This window comes from Lepidochelys kempii, chromosome 2 (assembly GCF_965140285.1).
Source record: "Lepidochelys kempii isolate rLepKem1 chromosome 2, rLepKem1.hap1, whole genome shotgun sequence".
NCBI lineage: Eukaryota > Metazoa > Chordata > Testudines > Cheloniidae > Lepidochelys > Lepidochelys kempii.
In genome coordinates this window covers 225,132,263-225,148,488 of record NC_136381.1, presented here as the reverse complement: position 1 = coordinate 225,148,488, position 16,226 = coordinate 225,132,263, and the positions used below count along the sequence as shown (strand labels likewise).

Below are 16,226 nucleotides of genomic sequence, written 5' to 3'. Positions count from 1 at the left end.
ATTATATAGTATTATTTTGACAAAATATGCAGAATTTTGCAGAATTTTTATTTTTCTTGGAGCAGAATTCCCCCAGGAGTAATATGCAAGAGAGTGTTAGAATGGAGTGAAAAGAAAAGGAGGACTTGTAACACCTTAGAGACTAACAAATGTATTTGAGCATAAGCTTTTGTGAGCTACAGCTCACTTCATCGGATGCATTCAGTGGAAAATAGAGTGGGGAGATTTATATACATAGAGAACATGAAACAATGGGTGTTACCATACACACTATAACAAGAGTTTTCAGGTAAGGTGAGCTATTACCAGCAGGAGAGTGAGGGGGGTGGGTTTTGTAGTGATAATCAAGGTGGGCCATTTCCAGCAGTTGACAAGAACGTCTGCGGAACGGTGGGGAGAGAATAAACATGAGGAAATAGTTTTACTCTGTGTAATGACCCATCCACTCCCAGTCTTTATTCAAGCCTAAATTAATTGTATCCAGTTTTCAAATTAATTCCAATTCAGCAGTCTCTCATTGGAGTTTGTTTTTGAAGTTTTTTTGTTGAAGAATTGCCACTTTTAGGTCTGTAATCGAGTGACCAAAGAGATTGAAGTGTTCTCTGACTGGTTTTTGAATGTTATAATTCTTGATGTCTGATTTGTGTCCATTTATTCTTTTACGTAGAGACTGTCCAGTTTGGCCAATGTACGTGGCAGAGGGGCATTGCTGGCACATGGTGGCATATATCACATTGGTAGATGTGCAGGTGAACGAGCCTCTGATAGTATGGCTGATGTGATTAGGCCCTATGATGGGTGTCTCCTGAATAGATATGTGGGCACAGTTGGCAACGGGCTTTGTTGCAAGGATAGGTTCCTGGATTAGTGCTTCTGTTGCCTGGTGTGTGGTTGCTGGTGAGTATTTGCTTCAGGTTGTGGGGCTGTCTGTAAGCAAGGACTTCCCTGTCTCCCAAGATCTGTGAGAGTGATGGGTTGTCCTTCAGGATAGGTTGTAGATCCTTGATCATGCGCTGGAGAGGTTTTAGTTGGGGGCTGAAGGTGATGGCTAGTGGTGTTCTGTTTTTTTGTTTTTTTTTTTTGTTGGGCCTGTCCTGTAGTAGGTAATTTCTGGGTACTCTTCTGGCTCTGTCAATCTGTGAATGGAATGAATTACACTTATAGTTCCAAAAAGAAAAGGAGGACTTGTGGCACCTTAGAGACTAACAAATTTATCTGAGCATAAGCTTTCGTGAGCTACAGCTCACTTCATCGGATGCATTCAGTGGAAATAGTTCCCTATCTCCTTGACGTAACCATTGGCATGTTAGCTTCTGGGAGGTGACAGTGGCAGTCTAACAGCCCTGAACTTCATGCATTCTTAGGTTTTAGAGCCAAAAGGGGCTATTGTCAGAACTCCTGCATAACGGAATCCTGGATCCCTTTAGCTGCAGGTGCCAGACATTGCACTGTCATCTAAGGAGATTTGGAAGTTGGTGAATCTAACCTCGGATTAAAACAGTTACATCTAACACAGTGGTCAGTGCACATACACAAAAAAGCATGTCCAGCACAATTCCATATCATCATAACTCAGAAAATGACAGATTTTGTTAGAGATACGTCTTGTTTGGTTTGTTAGAACTGTGGGGGGGCTGTGCTGCAGAACGCATTACCAGAACACACCATTCCTTGGTTTTCAAAGGTTTACGTTCAGCTACCCTCCATGTTGTGGAAGAGTACAAGGAAGTGCTAGGCAACCTTAATGCTGTTAATGATGTTTTTTGCCAATGAATTTTGGTGTTTTTCAGAACAGTATTGTTATGGTGCATGAAAAAAATAGGAAGAAAGCTTTAAAAAAAGGAAAACATAATAGTAGAAAAAAGATACTCTTGATATGTTTTGTGAGGCCTGGTCTACACTTAAAACAGATACAGGTATAGCTATGTTAGTTGGTGTGAAAAAAACACACCTAGCCTACATAGCTGTGCCAACAAAACCTCCAGCATAGATGCAGAAATGCCATAAGAAGAGTGCTTCTGTTGACGTAACGAACATTGTTCTGCTGGCATATGTTGCATCTACACTAGGAGGCTCTGCTGGCATATTTATGCTGTCAGAGGATCTGTAGTATAAACATAGCCTAAATTACAATAGGCTTAAATAATCTTTAAGTTTGACTATCTTTTTATGATCTCACAAGAAGAGTCTTCTTTCAAGTACTAATTAATAGCTGATGGGAACAGGTAGCCATTCCAAACTTGATTTAGTCTAGCTAACTATTAATTTGTTTAAATCAAGCACTTACGTGTTTCAAACCGTATTTTGACAAGAACAAGGATTACTATTTATTGTAAAAACTAATTACTTGTCAGACTAATTAGTGCATACATTAAGTACTGGTATATACAACTTTTGGGGACTTAATGAAGAATTTTTTCTCACTTTTATTAAATATTGTACAGTGGGCTCTTGCCAATGGGAGACCGGTATAAACCACACATACATACATTCAAGTACTTTCTTCAGTTGCTCACTTGTGGACTCTTCATTTTTTTTTCACCAAATGCCTCCTCAAATCTGAGGTACTTGTTGAGTGTAAAAACCAAGGGATGATTCATATTTCTTGTTTTAAAAAGAGATGTAAATGAAAGTGTATATTTTATTAAGTTAGTATAAAGACAATTAATTTTCATCAGTTTCTTGACTTATTTATTTTTTTATTATCAAATTCTGACTGACACAATTCTGGCAGGTTTTTGAATCTGAAAATTCAGGAGGGTGAGGCTCACAACATTTTTTGCCCAGCATATGATTGCTTCCAGCTTGTTCCTGTAGAGATCATAGAAAGCGTGGTTTCCAGGGAGATGGACAAAAGATACCTACTGTTTGACATTAAGGTAAACTGTCAAGCTGTTCCTGTGTGACTAGAGCAGGGGTGGCCAACCTGTGGCTCCAGAGCCACATGCAGCTCTTCAGAAGTTAATATGCGGCTCCTTGTATAGGCACTGACTCCAGGGCTGGAGCTACAGGTGCCAGCTTTCCAATGTGCCAGGGGGTGCTCACTGCTCAATCCCTGGCTCTGCCACAGGCCCTTCCCCCACTCCACTCCTTCCCACCCCCTCCCCTGAGCCTGCCTGTGCCCTCACTCCTCCCTCCCTCCTCCCCAGAGCCTCCTGCATGCCAGGAAACAGCTGATCAGGAGGGAGTGGAAGGCGCTGATTGGCAGGGCTGCTGGTGGGTGGGAGACTCTGGGAGTGGGTGAGGGAAGCTGCTGGGGGGCTGCTGACGTATTACTGTGGCTCTTCGGCAATGTACATTGGTAAATTCTGGCTCCTTCTAAGGCTCAGGTTGGCCACTCCTGGACTAGTGTGTGTCTGACTTTCTTATTCCAATTACAATGCAACTTCTGTGTGAAATATGACTGCACCTTTTCTAAGTAGAGTTTAATATATTAATACTGTAGATCTGAACTGTATATAATTTACATATGGTAATGAAGGAGTTGGCATGCTGTTGAGGACCTTTTAAAAAGGAATAATTATATTTTTCCTCAAGCACAGAAACTACACTTCCATGCTGGGCAATTTAATAATCTTTCTCAGTACTTGTAAAATTGGTTGATGAAATTAATGTCCAGAAAAGGCAACACATAGATTTTAAACTGCCAAGAATATTTTGTTGGCACATCATAAAAAAATATTTTAAAATGAGTTTCTGTAAGAATATTTTGATAAATGAGTTACGGTACTCTTTCCATTCACAGTTTCTGGGAAATTTTTACTGTATCTGAGTACAGTACCTGCTATTCACATCACTAGAGTTTTGCTCGAGCCCATACTTTCAGAAGATTCCTATATAACCCAGATAGGAAAAGAAGTTGGAAAATCTTGATTTGGTTCATGCTTAATTTTATTTTCTCCATTGCTGCAGAATGCATCTTTAAGAAATAACCTTTTAATTAACTTTGCAGGTTATTGGCCTGTAGTGTAGATCCTTGAAATAACTTGTTAAATTATTCACTGGGTGGAGAGGGGAGAGACATGTTTAGTACAAGGACTGACTTAGATATGTTACAAGTCACTTCGGCATGAGGTCATAAAATTTTATACATCAAAATGGGGATCTGATACCCAGATTTGATCCAGTGTCCTCCATTGCCTCACCTTCAGAGTGACATGCAAGTCAGCAAAATTTTGAAGGGGAGCAGCCAGAGGTTCCTTTTCTTCCACATAATTTATTTTAGATAATTAATAAAAGGGAAAACATTCTACACTGACAGGAAAAAATTGAGGCAAATTTCTGAGTTACTTTATTTTGGTTCTTAAAAGTTTATTGCAGTTAATTATATTGAGATTGGTGATAGAGAGCATAGGTTTTATTTCTTAATCTGCAGTACAGTTATGCACTGTAAAATTTTAAAGTTTATGTATTAAATACATTTGTAATAATAATGGATTATTTGCAGTAAGACTTGTCTACATGGCAAATTATTCCAGAATAGCAATTCCTGATTAACTCGGTGGGTGAACGCTCTTAAATTTGGAATAAGGTACTCTTATTCCAGAATAAGTGTGTCCATATGTTGAGATAATCAGGAACAGGTAATCCATTTTAAATTTACATGCTGTCTTTTTCTGAGTTAACTTTCATGTGTGGCCAAACCCAAATCTTTTCATAAAAGAAGAGACTTGTACACATTAAGCATTTTGCATGAGGTGTAGATGTTCAGGTCTTAGTGTGAATCTTAAGTGTTGCTATAGGGAAGAAATACAATTTTTGAGCTAGTGATTAAATAATTCTCTTTTTATAACTATTTTTAAAATACCATACCGGTTTAATTACGAGACTATCTTATGCTCTTTGGCTTTGCTCCTTCAGAGGCAGATTGTGATCAAAGGTTACAGTTCATATCAGTGATGAGGATCTATTTCCAAATGTTAAGTAATTTTCTTCTCCTTTTTTCTTCTTTTCAGGCCTTTGTTGAAAATAATCCTGCTATTAAATGGTGTCCTATTCGAGCCTGTGAAAGAGCAGTCAGGCTAACAAGACAAGGGTCAAATACAACAGGTTCAGACACACTTAACTTCCCATTGCTAAGAGCCCCTGCTGTGGATTGTGGAAAAGGGCATCTCTTCTGCTGGTTTGTATTAGAAATTTGTATATAACTATGTAAAACTATCATAGCTGCTGCCAATCTAAAGGTCAAGAGACTTCTCCAGCCGGCTGCCATGCTGCAGAAGTCTACTGGAAACTCTGTAGGTGTTGATACAGCAAATTATTGATGTATAGTTTGACATGAATATATTTTCATACATACATAGGCTGAATATTAATGCGTGTAGAGTGTGGGCAAAATTATCCATTCCTGCTTTTCTGCACTAGGCAGGACACCAAAAATAAGAAGGATTCCACTTACCAAAACCTTTTTTTGAACTTTGGAACTCAAAAATTCCTCCTCCCTGAACCTTAATTACTCACAAGTCATAGCAAAACATATGCCAAATCTTAAACTAACTGCAAGTATAAAAACAATTCTCCCTCCATCTCCCTGGTCTACACTAATGTGTGTATATCCTTTAGGGCAGCAAAGGGTATAACATTGTCTACTTCAATATATTAATAGCTGTGCTGGACACAAAACAGCTGCATGGAGCTCTAGGCTTTTCAGTTCTATTTTCATGGTAGAGAAACTTTTGTGCCTCTTTTAGAGGTTTGCAGTATAATCGGAATAGATGTTGGCATGTTCACAATTATATTCCAGAAAACCATTAGCTCATGCTTTTTTAGAATCCTGGGGTCATGGGATTGCATCCTTGACCATCTTGGCTAATAGCCATTGGTGGACCTATCCTCCATGAACTTATCAATTTATTTTTTTTAACCCAGTTATACTTTTGGCCTTCACAACATCCTCTGGCAACAAGTTCATTAGGTTGACTGCATTGTGTAAAGAAGTACTCCTTACATTTGTTTTAAACTGCTGCCTATTAATTTCAGTAGGTGGCCCCTAGTTCTTGTGTTATGTGAAGGGGTAAATAACACTTCCTTACTCACTTTCTCCACACCATTCGTGATTTCATAGACCTCTACCATATTCCCCCTTAGTCGTCTCTTTTCCATGCTGAACAATCCCATTCTTATTAATATCTCCTCATATGGAAGCTGTTCCATACTCCTAATTGTTTTTGTTGCCCTTCTCTTTACCTTTTCTAATTCTAATATATCTTTGAGATGGGGTGACCAGAACTGCATGCCATATTCAAAGTGTAGGCATATCAAGACTTTATGTAGTGGCATTAAGATATTTACTGTCTTATTATCTATCCCTTTTCGAATGGTTCCGAACATTGTTAGCTTTTTTGACTGCCTCTGCACATTGAGTTGATGTTTTCATGACTCGTCCACAATGACTCGTAACAGAATGCTGACTCACAACCGCTGCGCCTCCTGCCGGCCGTCCTGGGAAATTAGCTCTCTCGGCCCTGAAGTGCTCTCTGTAGGCCGGTGTCTCACCCTCTGTTACCTGCCCCTCTTCAGTCCCTTTATCTCCACCATGTGTAGGCCCCACATCCCTCCCAGACCACAGTGCCCCTTACCTTGGGGTGCTGCCCCTCACCAAGGGAACCCCACTCCCCTGATCCCACCTCGCCTCAGTGACCCACTGCCAGTCCTCATCTAGCCCCTTTACTCAGGGGCAAACCGCAGTCTGCAATGGCCACTCATCATTGGCTAGGGGGTTGGACCTGCTGCCTTTCCCTGCAGCCCCAGTACCTCCTTAGGCCTTCCTGTCAGGCCTCAGCCTGGGAGGTACCAGGCCTGAGCTCTCCAGCTCAGCCTGCCCCTTCCCCAGCACTGCTCTGTTGAAGGTACCCTGTGCTCCCAGACAGCCCAGTCGTTCCCACCCCAAGGCTGGAGTGAGACTACCTGCCTCCTAGCTCGCAGCCCTTTTTATACCAGACATCGTGGGCCCGGACTAGCTGCTACGTGCCCTCCCCTGATTGGCTCCTCAGGGCAGCCCTTTCCCAGAGCTGGTTTTAACCCCTTTCTGACTGAAGCTGGGTGACCACCCCTCTACAGACTCCAATATTTCTTCCTTGAGTGGTAACAGCTAATTTGGATTCCATCATTTTATATCTATAGTTGGGATTATATTTTCTAATGTACATTACTTTGCACTTATTAACAATGACTTTCATCTGTCATTTTGTTGCCCAGTCACCCAGTTTTGTGAGATCCCTTTGTAACTCTTCAGTCTGCTCTGGATTTAACGATTTTGAGTAATTTTTTATTGTGCAAACTTTACCACCTCGCTGTTTACCCCTTTTTCCAGAGCATTTATGAATATGTTGAACAGCAATGGTCCTAGTACAGATCCCTGGGGGACCCCACTATTTACATCTCTCCACTGTGAGAACTGACCATTTATTCCTACCCTTTGTTTCCTGTCTTTTAACCAGTTGCTGATCCATGAGAGGACCTTTCCTCTTATCCCATCACTGTTTAGTTTACTTAAGAGCCTTTGGTGAAACACGATGCCAAAAGCTTTCTGAAAGTCTAAGTACACTGTATCCACTGGATCACCCTTGTCCACATGCTTATTGACCCCCTCAAAGAATTCTAGGAGATTGGTGAGGCATGAGTTTCATTTACAAAAGCCATGTTGACGCTTCCTCAACAAATTGTGTTCGTCTATGTGTCCGATAATTCTGTTCTTTACTGTAGTATAGTTTCAACCAATTTGCCTGGTACTGATGTTAGGCACTGTAGTTGCCAGGATCGCCAGTGGAGCCTTTTTAAAAAATTGTTGTTACATTACCATTAATACTTAGTTCTTCTTCAAGTGCTTGCTCATAGGGATGCCATTCTAGGTGTGCCTGCGCCCCTTAGAAGATTTTTGCCTTAGCAGTATCCATAGGGTCAACAGTGGTGCCGTGCTCCTGTGCCGGTATATAAGGCACTGCTGACCTTACGCCCTCTCTGTTCCTTCTTACCGCCCATGGTGGTTAGTCTGAGCACCTTCACTTGCGTTGCAATGGCTAGTGGTTTTTGTCTACTGTCTTTGAGCCTTAGGGCCTTGTAAATAGTTCTGCTCATAGTAGTTAGTGTTAAGTAGTTGTTAAGTATAGTTAATAATTAGCAGTTAGGGTTCCAGCAGGGACTTTGGGTCTCCTGGGTTTAAGCCCTGCGCGGACTGCAACAGGCCTATGCCTGTAAGTGACCCCCCATAGCAGCTGCCTCAAGTGCTTAGGGGAGTCTCACTTTAGAGACCAGCACCGAATTTGTAAGAATTTCCAGCCCCGCACACAGAAGAAGTGGGATATTCAGCTACAGGCTCTCCTCATGGAGTCCACCCTGCGTCCGGCCCCCGTGCAGCCCCACCAGGACTCGCCGAATACGTTGGCCTTGGTGTGCAGTGCCCCCTGGCGCCAGGCTCTCCCCATCATTGTTCCCCGGCACCAGTGCCCAAAAAGAAGACTAAAACCCCAGCACCAAGCAAAAAGGGCAAAGGACCCACTTAGTGCTGCCCGGCCACTCCAGAGCTGCATGCTTGCACCTCCCCGGACGGGGCCCATAGCCCTGTGAAAGGTCCACCCGGTACCGACTCCCGGGAGCAGCATGGGATCAAAAGCCCTGATGGCACCGACGCCTTTATAGGCTCCCCCAGCCCTGAGAGAACACAGGCCTCCACCCACGCCACCGATGTAGCATGCGTCCCAGGACCAACAAAGGCTCCCCACAAGGAAAAGCCAGCCGCTAAGACCCCTCGGAGGGCAATGGAACGCCGCTGATCCCCCAAGATGAAGCAGTGCTCTCCACCTCTGCGCCGCAGGTCGCCAGAGTTGCAGCCCAGAAGCTCTGGGGCTCGCCCTCAGTTACCAGCGCTGCGTTCGCAGTTGCTAACGTCTCGATGCAGATCACCTAGAGCAAGACGCCAGTCTCCATATTATCGATGCTGCTCGCCCTCCCGCAGATCATCCTCTAGGTGCAGGTCCCAGTCGTGTGCATCGTGGGAGTGCTCCCCGTCATGTCTCCAGTCCCCATGGCACCGGTCCCCTCGGTACCAGCACCAATCACCTCATTCTGGGCACCGGTCCCTGACGGCAATGGTCAGCAAGCAGACCCAGGCGTCGACAGCCCCACTGTGGTCACCAGAAGGGGATTCCTCTGACATGGAAGACCAGTTCAGCCCCTTGCCTAGTCTGCACTGGCGCGAATGGGAACCCGAGGCCACGGCGACAGCACAGACTTTGCAGCACGGCCAGTGCAGTGGCCTTTTTGCGGCACATAAGGAATGCCAGTTGTGGTGATGACCCCTTCTCACCACAGATCGGCCGCCAGCTCAGAATAGCAGCTGGCAGCACTGGGATCAGTGCACGAGAGATGCCTGGCGGTTGAAGCATAGGGAATGGTGCCCACCCCTAAGCCTCCCTCCCGTGTGGGAGAAGATGCCCCAGAACCTCCCCCGGCGGAACTTGGGCCTGGAGCTGGAGGAAATGGCTGAGCAGATGCACACCTTGTTTAACCTTTTGTCAGCCTCCACCCCAACCTGTGTCACACTGCCAGTGCATGAAGGTGTCTTTAAGATTGCCAAGGGTCTCTGGCAAACTCCTTCCTCCATTCCTCCAACCTCAAAGAGGGCCGAAAAGAAGTATGTTGTCCCGCCAAGGGGGTTTGAGTACCTCTATATCCTCCCCCGAGCTTACTGGTGGTCTCTGTGGCCAATGAAAGAGACAAAAGGGCATACCAATTTCACCCCCAAGAATAAAGAGGCCAAACCGTTGACTCTGTTTGGTAGAAAGATTTATTCACTGGCCAGTTTTTCAGTTCCAGGTGGTGAACCATCAGGCTCTTTTGGGCCGTTACAAGTTTAACTTATGGGACTCCCTCCATCAGTTCAAGGAATCCCTTCCACAGGGTTTTGCCCAGGAATTTAGCACGCTGGTGGAAGAGGGCACTGTGGCTGCTAGGTGCTCCCTCCAGATGGCATGGGACAGGGAGGACTCGTCAGCCAGTGGTGATGAGGCGCAGCTCCTGGCTTCAGACTGCAGGTCTCTCCCAGGAAATGCAGACTTCCATCCAGGACCTCCCCTTTGATGTGAATGGTCTCTCTTGAGACCAAACAGATGTGAGGTTACATGGGCTGAAGGACACCAGGGTTACCCTCCGCTTGCTGGGAATGCATATTCTGCAGCCTGCAAGGAAGTAATTCCGGCCGCTGCCTAGGCCTTGGCAGTCTCGCCAGGGACCTGCAAGAAAAAGGGGCAGAGACGCTAGTTTCAGCCGTCATCACCCTTCTTCCTCCCGCTGTCCTGCGTTGCCCAGTCTGGCAAAACACCCCGGGGTCCAGAAGTACTTGTTTTGAGGGTGTGGTCGAGAGCAACGCCCCAGCCACCTGCCAAGATCCACCCCACTCTTTCCTCAACTGTCTTCGTCTCTTCCGTTTGGCCTGGTCCCAAGTCACCTCAAACCGTTGTGTGCGGGACATAGTGTCTCATGGTTACACCCTGCAGTTTTCGGCTGCCTCTCACTCCTGTCCCTCTCCAGGAACCCTTCTCACTAGCACCTCCTCATTCAGAAGTTTGAGAACCTCCTGCACCTGGGGGCAGTGGAAGAGGTTCCTTGGGACATGGGACATTCCTCCAGGGGAAAGGGGTTCTATTTCCATTACTTCCTAATCCCGAAAGCAAAAGCGGGCCTGAGACCCATTTTGGACCTGCGACACCTCAACAGGTCTCTCAAAAAGTTGAAGTTTTGCATGATCTCCCTGGCCTCCATCATCCCCTCCCTGGATCCGGGAGACTGGTACGCCACTCTCAACTTGAAAGATGCCTAGTTTTACATCTCCATATTCTAAAGTCACAGACATTTCCTCTGTTTTATAGTAGGCAAACACCATTTCCAATTTATGGCACCCCTCTTTGGCCTCTCTTCGGCTCCAAGGTTCCAGTGGCCACTTACCTCAGAGGTCAAGGGGTCCAGATTTTCCCATATTTCGATGTCTGGCTCATTAAGGGCAGGTCTCGGAACCAAGTACAGAGAAGCCTCGATCTCATGCATACCACCTGCCACGACCTAAGCCTGTTGATAAAAGAGAAAAAATCCACTTTAAGGCCAGTCCAATACATAGAGTTCATAGGGGCGGTTCTCGACTCCATATGAGCCAGTACCTTCCTCCGGGAGGTGCATTTTCAGGCCATGTAGGACTTGATCTCCCATGTGAGGAACTGCCCACTCACCATGGCTCTCACCTCCCTGCAGTTGCTGTGGCACGTGGCCACCTGTACATGTGTGGTCAGTCATGCACGACTCCACCTCCGGTCTCTGCAAGCGTGGCTGGCGTCGGTTTACTCCCGCAAAAGACAAGAGCTAGACTGGGTGATTAGGATGATTAGAGTGTTGGATCACATCCTGTCATCCCTGTATTGGTGGTTGGATGCCAGGTCAGTGTTTCAGGGAGTCCCCTTCGCAACCCCGTCCGCATCACTAACCCTAGTTTCCGATGCTTCGGACCTGGGCTTGGGAGCCCACCTGGTCAAGCTGAGCACCCAGGCCTCTAGTTGCAGGGCGATCTGGCCCTCCACATCAATGTCAGGGAGCTCTGAGCGGCTTGTCTGGCCTGCCAGGCCTTCTTGCCCCACCTGAAGGGCAAGGTGGTGCAGGTCCTTACGGACAATACCGCTGCAATGTATTACATCAACAGACAAGGTAGAGTGATGTCGTCAGCCCTCTGCTAAGAAGCTCTGAACCTTTGGCACTTCTGTGTGCAGCACGCCATTCATCTGGTAGCCACAGACCTGCCCGGCACCAAGAATGTACTAGCGGGTCCCCTCAGCAGGACCTTCTCATCTCGCCACAAGTGGTTGCTCCATCCGGAAGCAGCCAGTATAATCTTCCAGAAGTAGGGGACTCCCCAGGTGGACTTGGTTGCCTCCCTAAAGGAAATGCTACGTGTTCTGTTCGCTCCAGGGGATAGACCGGGGTTCCCTGTTGGATGCCTTCCTGCTTCCTTGGTCAGGAGCCCTGATGTACGCCTTCCCACCAGTGCCGTTGATCCACAGAGTCCTTGTGAAGATCAAACGGGACAGGGTGAGAGTCATCCTTATGGCTACCGACCAGCAACATGCCGAATCAGTGCTAGCGAGGCCACTTGCGAGCTAAGCCGCTGAGGCTCCCTCTCTGGCCAGACCTGCTGGCCCAGAACCATGGCAGTCTCCTGCACCTGAACCTGGAGGTGCTGCACTTGACAGCATGGCTTCTGCATGGCTTAATATAGACAAGCGGGAAATGGGTAGGAGAAAGTCCTCCACCAGAGCAACCTATGGGGAAACGTCAAAAAGATTCACATGCTGGGCCTCGGATTGGCGCTTCTGGGCTGAGTAGGCCTCCCTGGAGCTGATTCTGGACTATCTCCTGCACCTTAAGCTCCAGGGCTTGTTGCTGTCATCAGTTAGTGTCCACCTGGCTCCTATTTCGGCTTTCCACCCTCCCTTCCAAGGCAGGTCATTCTTCGCTTACAACATGACAGCCTGGTTCCTGAAAGATCTGAAGATTTGAATCTCATGCTGTTGAGGCTCATGGGGCCTCCCTTTGAATCTCTGGATTCCTGCTCTCTTCTCATTCTCTCCTGGAAGGTGGCATTCCTGGTGGCGGATGCGTCTGCCAGCAGTGTGTATGAGATCAGGGCACTTACGTCAGAAGCACCCTGTACAGTATTCTACAAGGATAAGGTCCAGTTGCGGCCGTACCTGGCGTTCCTGCTCAATGTAGTCTCCCAGTTTCATACTGGCCAGGACATTTTCTTAACGGTCTTCTTTCCAAAGCCCCACAATTCCAAAGAGGAGCACAGGTTACGCACCCTGAAGGTCCAGAGGGCGCTGGCCTTCTATATCAAAGGGACACGGCCTTTCCGTAAGTAAACGCAACTGTTCGTTGCAGTGGCAGACAGGATGAAAAGGTTGCCCAGTGTCTGCTCAGAGAATTTCATTCTGGATCGCAGTCTGCGTTCGATACTGCTACAAGCTGGCAAATGTGCCTCCACCTGCCATAGCCAAAGTGCACTCAACTAGAGTGCAAGCGTCGTCAGCGGCCTTCTTGGCTCAGGTGCTGATCCAAGAGATTTGTAGAGCTGCTACCTGGTCATCTGCCCAAACATTTATGGCCCATTATGCACTGACCCAGCAGGCCCGGAACAATGCTAGCTTCAGCAGGGCAGTGCTGCAAGACCGCAAACTCTGAGCCCACCTCCATTTGCACTGCTTGTGAGTCACCTAGAATGGAATTGACATGAGCAAGCACGCAAAGAAGAAAAAAGTTACTTATCTTTCGTAATTGTTGTTGTCAGAGATTGTGTTGCTCATGTCCATTCCATTACCCACCCTCCTGCCCCCTCTGTTGGAGTTGCTGGCAAGAAAGAACTGAGATAGCGTAGGGTTGGCAGTGCCTGATAAACCGGCACATGAGCGCAGCTCTCAAGGGGGCACCACTGCTGACACTACGAATACTGCTGAGGCAAAAATCTCCAATGACCACGCACATGGACGCGTGCACACCTAGAATGGAATGGATATAAGTAATACAGCTTATACCCTAATCTACTTAGTAGTGTCATCGAAATTGGGACAAAGCTGACCAATACTGCACCTCAAGTAGTTATCCATTTTTAGAATATATAACTCTGTTTTCAGTCTCTTAACTTGAACAGGTTTATGGGTGGTCAGCAAAGGCATTCCTTGCAACAAAGAAGGTTCAGGATTTCTATGTTTACACCCTGAATCCAGTCTCTAGAAGAGTACCTAACATTGTCTCTCAAGGAAATGCAGCTGTAATAATTTGGGTTTTCCCCTTTCTTCCTTTTTAGGCTGTTTGCGTTTCAAAATGTACACCAAGATTCAAGCAGTGTTGACAATCTTATCTGTATTTCTGTAATTCCTGGTTCATTCTCTTTTTAGAGTTGTTCAAGGTCTCTGCGGGTATTCCAAAATTTAGGATTTGAAGTGAGTCTGTTCAAAAGTTCACAATCCACAGAGAAGCCAATGCGCATGTCTTTGTTATTTTGTTTGTTGTGTAGGGTGAATTAATCAGCCTTTAGGTAAGGGGGCCATTCTCTTGTTAGTTCCCTTTCTGCTAATTTTGTTTTCTCTGTATACAATTAAAATTATCCAAGAACAGTTATTGTGGGTGAAGTCTAGCCCCAGTGAAGTCAATCCTATGGCTCAGATTGACCCTCACCTTATTTCAATTGTACAGGTAGAAGAGGGTGGCTCAGAAGGTTCTCTTTTCTTTTTTCTTTTCTTTTCTGTAGTTTTCTTTAAGCTTTTTTTGCTCACATGTTCCCTGTTGTGATGAGGACAAAGGAGATAATGAGTATTCATTCAGCTTATGACATTGCATTGTAGAAAGTAGTTTACCATTTGATCCTCAAAAAACAATTTGCATTTTCTATGATACAGCAGGTGTCCATGTGGAAATATACCCCATTTGTAAACTATTTGTGTATTTCATGTGGCAGATGTCTCAAGCTGTTTTGCTGTATTTCCAGTAAAAGAGCAAGTCGTGACAATTCTGGAATCCATGTTGACACATCTACACCCAAGCACCATCTGGAAGCCATGTATCTGATGCTGTATACTGACTGCCATCCTGAAAACTAGCAGTAGTAAATCTGGAAAAACTTGAGGGATCCACTGTTAACTCCTTATGTGTCCATATGATTTCAACCAATATCATCTCCTTTCCATTTAGGGACTCTGGGAAGGGTAGAAATCCAAATTCACTCAGTATTAGAAGAGTGTGAAAGCAATGGGGATTTACTTAAGCACTGACCTTGTTATTAAGGATTAATGATCACCAGTGGACACGGACAAATAATTCTGGATGACATTCATCCCAACTGTAGAGGGCCTACTCAAGGCCCTATGCACCACATAAACTCCACTTAAACTAGGAGTTTATACTTAGCCAGAAAGGTTTTTGGAGCAGGGACTTTGTCTCACTATATGTTTGTACAGTATCTAACACAGTGAGGCTTCAATCGTGATTGGGGCCTTTGGAATATTACTTTAATATGAATAATAAAGGCCTTTCATAGTCCATCTGCACTGAGGTCAACTTCACCCCTTGTACAAAAGCTACATGACCATTTTACATGGGCCTAGATTAATTACTGGTCAGCCCATAAAACATAGTGCATACCAGCTGCTTTTGAGATATTCTCCATCATAATTAAAAAGCATTTTTCTTTCCTGCCTCACTTAATTCTCTCATTAATTTTCATGAAGCTCTACCTTGGGTTGTGAGCAAATGTAATAATGTTTTAAAGTGAGAGTAATTGAGTAGGTTTCTTTATCTTCCTGTCTTAGAGTTTTAATGTGCCTTCATTATTTTTCAATTTGAACCAATCTAAACAATTATCTACTGTATTTATGACTTAATTTTTCAGGGAATGTCTTGGTGAAGCACATGAACCTTGTGACTGCCAAACATGGAAGAACTGGCTGCAGAAGATATCAGAAATGAAACCAGAAGAACGTAAGAGTGGTTTTTGTGGGATTTTTAACAGCATTAAATAAGAACTGTATGGTAGTTAAGAAATGATGTGAAAGAGGGGGGAGGAACAGGTTTGATCATTTGTCCTGTAGAAATCATCTAATTGAAAAAATGGTGCTGAAAACTGTATAATTCTTTATTTTCCCGTTTCTTTAACTCTGAATTTCCTTGCTCATGTCTTAAATCAAACCCTACAGATTAGAGGTTTGTTTTGGGTAACATTATAGGGGGAAAAGTTACCTAAAACATATATGTTTTTAAAAAATCCTAATACAATACATTTACCATAAAGTCAGAAACTGGTTTTACAAGAGGAGCAGCAGTGTCCATGTAAATAACTAACCTGTTTCCCCAGGCCAGGAAGGATTAAATGCCACGCCCAGAGTCTCTTCAGGCCTTTTCTTCTGGGAACTATTTATTGTTTGCACTGAACGTCTTGAGCACCTCCCACTTAAAAAACAGTTCAGCATAAATGCAGTGACCTCTCCCCTGATCCAGTGGCTTCCTTGCTAGCGCGTCTTCCTTAGTTAATCTGTGGCAGAAAGTGAATTATTTTGGTAAATTGGAGTTTCAGCCAATTTTGAGTAAAAGCACAGTAGGAAAAAACAGACTTTCATATATCTATTTCTAGATAGATTGATAGATCTTGTCAGAATTTAAAGGGAAGGGGTTAAAAAGCTCTGATACAGTACTATAAA

At 44.9% G+C, this 16,226-nt stretch overlaps 1 protein-coding gene across 10 annotated transcripts in view; it reads left to right on the top strand.

The window, feature by feature from the left end:
* ANKIB1 (ankyrin repeat and IBR domain containing 1) overlaps positions 1-16,226 on the top strand; it is a 154,559-nt gene that overhangs the window by 105,415 nt on the left and 32,918 nt on the right. For all 10 annotated transcript variants that reach the window (XM_073333976.2, XM_073333978.2, XM_073333979.2 and 7 more), the window contains 3 exons: positions 2,735-2,879; positions 4,956-5,122; positions 15,422-15,510. In XM_073333976.2, the coding sequence (XP_073190077.1) occupies positions 2,735-2,879; positions 4,956-5,122; positions 15,422-15,510 (401 nt within the window). The remainder of the gene's footprint in view (positions 1-2,734; positions 2,880-4,955; positions 5,123-15,421; positions 15,511-16,226) is intronic.